At 48.8% G+C, this 5,451-nt stretch overlaps 1 protein-coding gene across 1 annotated transcript; it reads right to left on the reverse strand.

Moving 5' to 3' along the window:
• Positions 1–2,116: 2,116 nt before the first annotated feature.
• LOC307096561 (claudin-34-like) lies at positions 2,117–2,758 on the reverse strand (the record flags this gene model as incomplete). Its single annotated transcript, XM_079766205.1, has 1 exon — positions 2,117–2,758. The coding sequence occupies one exon, from the start codon at positions 2,756–2,758 to the stop codon at positions 2,117–2,119; it is 642 nt and encodes a 213-aa protein (XP_079622331.1).
• Positions 2,759–5,451: the final 2,693 nt, after the last annotated feature.

Consider the following 5,451-nt stretch of genomic DNA (forward strand, 5'->3'; position numbering starts at 1 on the left):
TCCGCCATGCACCATGTGAAGGAAGCCCCAATGCCCCGCAGTGTGCTCTGTCTGCCAGGTCTGGGGGCTTTGCCAACACCAACACACTAAGGAAGTCCCTATGCCCTGTTGTCCTGGCTCTGTCTGTGGGGCCTGGGGGTGTTCCCGCTGCCACCTTGCTAAGGAAGCCCCCAAGCCCTGCTGTCTGGGCTCCGTCTGCCATGTCTGGGGACTTCCCCGCCACTGCAGCACTAAGGAAGCTCCGAAGCCCTGCTGTCTGGGCTGTGTGCTGGGCCTGGGGGTGTTCCCGCTGCCTCTGCTCTAAGGAAGCCCCCAAGCCCTGCTGTCTGGGCTCTGTCTGCCATGTCGGGGGACTTCCCCACCACTGCCACCCTAAGGAAGCCCCCAAGCCTGCTGTCCTTGCTCTGTCTGCTGGGGCTGGGGGTGCTCCTTTGCAGCCGCCCTAAGGAAGTCCCCAAGCCCTGCTGTCTGGGCTCTGTTTCCTGGGCCTGGGACTTCCTTAGCACAGAGTCAGTGGGAACACCCCAGGACCACCAGACAGAGCCAGGACAGCAGGGCATGGAGGCTTCATTCCCAGGGTGATGGCGGGGGAAGCCCCAGGCCAAGCAGACAGAGCCAGGACAGCAGGGCATGGAGGCTTCCTTCAGTGGCAGCAGGGAAGCCCTGATGCCCGGCTCTGTTTGCTGGGCCTGGGGCTTCCCTGCTGCTGCCACTGAAGCCTCCATGCCCTGCTGTCTGGGCTCTGACTGCCGGGCCTGTGGGTGCTCCTGTCGCCGCTGTGCTAAGGAAGTCCCCAAGCCCTGCTGTCCTGGCTCTGTTAGCCGGGCCTGGGTCTTCCCCGCTGCCGCTGCACTAAGGAAGCCTCCATGCCCTGCTGTCCAGGCTGTGACTGCCGTGTCTGGGGGCGGATCAAAAACCCCTCCAGAGGTGGATCCAGCCTCGCTACTCCTGCAGACAGGCTGGACACTCTAGCAGCTGAGCTGAGGGGACTGGGCGCCGCCATCTTGTGGCTATGGGGGCCACCATTTTTGTCACAGAGGAACGATTAATTTTCATATTACTCTATTATTAGATAGAATATTAGAAAAATGTGTAAATTGACCGTACCTCTGCGAAGCCCACAGGCAATCAGGGAGGAATATGCCAATTCACCCAACGAAGATGGCAGGTCTGTGGGCAGAGGGCACACACACACAGGCAACAAGCAGCTGTGAGCAGCGCAGGACGCCCGCTGCGTTGTTGTTGTGACGCAGTGTGTGTTCCAGTTCCCCAGGAGATCCGGACTTAAGCATGCAGGCCCAGAGCAGCCAGGGTCGGGGTAAGATGCCAAGCATCCAGGGTCCCGGGGACCACTGCATTGTTTGGTCCTGTCAGCCCTGCCTGTGGCAGCTGGCATTCACAGTCCTTTGGTTTGTGTATCTCATTGACCAGAAGTGGAAACCAAGAGCGTGGGGAGCACCAGGGATTCTGGGAATCATAGTTCTGATGGGAGACGCGTTGTGGGATCTCCAAAACACTAGAGCAAAGTGAGCCTAGAGCAAGTTACTGTTGTGGGTAGGGGATGGAGGGAAAGCAAAGGTGAGAGATGTAAGTAAAGTCACAGTTTTGAGGAAATATTAAAGGAAAGATATCCTGCCATTGATAGGAAATCTCCACCAATGGATCAAATAATTAAAAAAAGACCTCTATTAAGCTGTGAACACCAAACCAAACTGGGTTGGGGTCTCAGACAATCCCCTCATATGATTGCAAAGACAGACAGAAACTCTGGGATTGGAGAGGGCTCCCTTGAAGGTTCCCGTATTGGACAGGGTGCAGGTTGTGCTGATAGACCCCCCCATCCGCTGTGCACGAATCTTTGGGCACCAGGCCCATAGTTTACCCAATAATAATAAAGATGGCTGGACAGTGGTTGGTTTGGAATTTTTTTTTTTAATGGAAGCTCATTAACCAATCAATGAGCCCAATTTGGACATAAAGCAAATGCCCACTTTCTGCTCAAAATCGCCTTTGCTATGGTCGTGAGTCCTTGGAACTATTTCCTAGAGCATCCTGATAATACTTCAACCCCATAAATTGCTCATTGTGGATTTACAAATCTATGCAACCGGGAATTTCACACTTCTGAGACCTCGGGGTACACTTGTCTGTCGGGGGGAAGCTGGTAAGAGAGGGTAAAGAGCCCACTCAACAACATCAGGATGGCAGCCAGAACCGCCACAGGGACGGTGCTGCCGATCTCCTGCCAGTCGGGCCGGAAGGGGATGTGGAAGGATGGCGGAAAGCGGATGCCCTCTTCATTCATCACAGAGTGGTAGTTCCATATCACAGCAATGAAGATAAATGCGCCAGCTATGATGCTCAGGAATCCGGAAGCCAAGAAGAGATTGCAGGTGTTTTTCTTCTGAAGATGAGCCATGCACACTCTCTGCAGGCCCATGACCGTGAGCACTTTCCCCAAGAGAGCCAGGAGGCTGGCGGCCAGCAGCATGTGCTGAGAGATGCGGATGTTGAGTGGCAGGTAGGTGTCACTGTAGGTGTAGCAGTGACACGCTATGGTCTGGAGGCTGTTTGACTGGTAAGTGCAGACCTTCCACATCCCTATACAGGCCAGCCCCAGGGACGGGGTGGAGCTGTTCTCCATGTACCAAACCCGCCACTCGGCCAGTCCCATGCAAGTCATGGAGAAGATCCATCCTACGGTGGTGACAATGAAACCCACTACTTGGCACTTGGCACTGTGGACCAGCAAGGTCATGGCATTGTATCCTGGGAAACTGCAAACCAATAGAGAGCATCATGAGGGTGGGACCCACCTGTCTGGTACCGCCCCCTGGGGATGAGCAGGGCTGTATTGGAGAGGGAAATTCCATATTGCAGAATGGAGATACTTGACCCCCATGCTCTGTTGGGGAAGGGTCCTTGGGCAATTTTTACTGAAAGCCTTAAAATATGCAGACTTTCACCCTTCAGGGTTCCTAAGTGGTTAGAGTGTCTTCTCAACAGGCCAAAATTGCTAGTTCAATCCCTGGTTTCTTTCTGGTCAGTGCACATACAAAAAGCAACCAATGAAAGCATCTGTAAGTGGAAGACCAAGTCGATGTTCCTTGCTCCTTTCCTCCCTCCCTCCCTCTCATCTCCCTCTCTCCCTCCCTCCTTCCCTCCCTCCCTTTCTCCTTCTCTTCTTCCCTCCATCTCTCTTTCCTTCTTTCCTTTCCTCTCTTTCTTCCCCCTCTCTGTCTCAAAATTCAACAAAAATATGTTCAAACTTTCAAAGAGGCAGTTCCACTTATGGGCATTTGTTGAAAGACCCAATTAATATTTGCTACAAATATTTTACAATACAGATGGGCATCACAGCACTGCGTGACATTGAACAATGGGAAACCATGTCAAACCAAACAGTAGGGTTTGGTGAAATAATGTATGCTACAACTATACAATGGAGCTCCATACCAACCTTACAAGTGCAGCCAAGTCGCACTTGGTGTGATGTTTGTTGTCTGGCCCTTCTCACCTCGCATAATGTTTTCAAGGTTCATCTGTAGTGTAGCTCCTGGGAGCAGATAGATCATTCCTTTCAATGGCAGAGCCGTCTTCCATTGTATGGATGTACCACAGATTGTTTATCCCTTCGTCAGTGTGTGGACATTTAGATTAATTTAAATTTTGGCTCTTACAAATTCCGTTGCTGTGAACATTTGAGCCTAAAATTTCCATGGTGTATGTTCTCATTTCTGGAGTGTAGATAGGTAGGAGTGAGACCTGTGCGTGGCTCATGCTGTAACTGTATGTGTTTAACTTTGAACAAAGTACTAAGCTGTCTCTCCAAGTGGCTACACTTTTGCAGTGAATGTAGGAACTGCCTGTTGGGAGTTTTTTACATTCTCACCAGTTATATATTCAGGTTCTAATTTCTCCGCACCTTCTCCAACATTTAACAGTTTTTGATTACACAATGGAATACTAGGCACCTATCAAAAACAAGGATCTCTTGCCCTTTGAGACAGCATGGAGGGATCTGGAAAGTATCATGCTAAGCAAAAGAAGTCAGTTAGAGAAGGACAAGTATCCCATGATCTCACTCTAATGTGGAATCTAATGAGTAACATAAACTGATGAATGGAGTGGATCCAGAGACATAGAAGCATGGAACAGAGGGCAGAGTCTTTGAAGAAAGGCAAGGGGAAGTGATTGGGTGGGGGGTAATTAACTGAGGAACTTGTTTGCATATGCAGAATGCATGAACACAGACAATAGGGTGCTGAATTCCTGAAATGTGGGGCAGGATGTGCTGGAGGGGGTTGACGGGTGAAAAGGGGGACATATGTAAACTTTCAACAACAAAGATTAAAAAAACACACTGATGAACAAAATAGATCCAGAGACATGGAAGCATAGAACAGAATGCCAAATCTCTGAGGGATGCTGTGTGTGTGTGTGTGTGTGTGTGTGTGTGTGTGTGTGTGTGTGTGTGTGTAGAGGGGGGTGGGTCGATGGGATGAGATTAACCATAAAATGTATATGCATAACACATGGATGTAGGCAATAGGTCAGTGAATGCCTGGGGTGGGTGCAGGGTGGAGGGAGTTAATGGGACAGGGAAAAAGGACATCTGTAATATTTTCAACCAAAAAGAGAAATTTAAAAGTAAAATAAAATAAACAATAGAATGTAATGTGATCAAAGGGAAGATGTCCACAATATACCAAGTGCAAGCAGCATGTTACAAACTCATAGACAATGGGATCAGAGGGATGGTGAGTTTTAAAGCTATTAATATTGTGCAGAATCACATTCATATAGAATAGTGCACCAAATCTAAGTGTACAGCTCAATGACCTGTCAAGGGGTAAATACACCTGTTGCCACCCCTAAGCTTAAAAGAGGTAATATCTCTGGTTTCTTGCTTATCTTTAGTTTCCCACCTCAGCAGGAATCCCCAAACACCTTGGTTCCCTTCTGCTTGTTTTTCAAGACAGGAATTGTGCCCAGGGCATTCCTGTGTAAATGGCTGCCTTTGCTCCATGACCTGAGGCTATTATTTCAGAGAGAAAGGGAGAGGAAGAGAGAGAGATAGATGCATCAATGAAGAGAGAGATTTATGGATGGGCTGCCTTCTGAACATCCCTTACTGGGGATCAAGCCCTCATCTATGGCATGTGCCCTGACTGGGATTTGAATCATGACCTCCTGGTTCATAGGGTTGATACTCAGACACTAAGGCACACTGACCAGGCTGATTTTTTAAATAATCTGTGGCTGTTCAAAACTTTCAGTTATTTATCATGAGCATAATTTTTGAAATAAAAACAATTAAAAAAACTTAGGAAGCAATGGAGGATTAATTATGGCACACAAATATGTTGCAATACTTAGTATTAAAGTAATTCATTCCCTGTAGTACCCAGCAGACATGAGAGGAGAAGAGAATTAAGTATCATGGGAAAA

The sequence above is a fragment of the Cnephaeus nilssonii genome (assembly GCF_951640355.1).
Source record: "Cnephaeus nilssonii genome assembly, chromosome: Y".
Classification (NCBI taxonomy): domain Eukaryota; kingdom Metazoa; phylum Chordata; class Mammalia; order Chiroptera; family Vespertilionidae; genus Cnephaeus; species Cnephaeus nilssonii.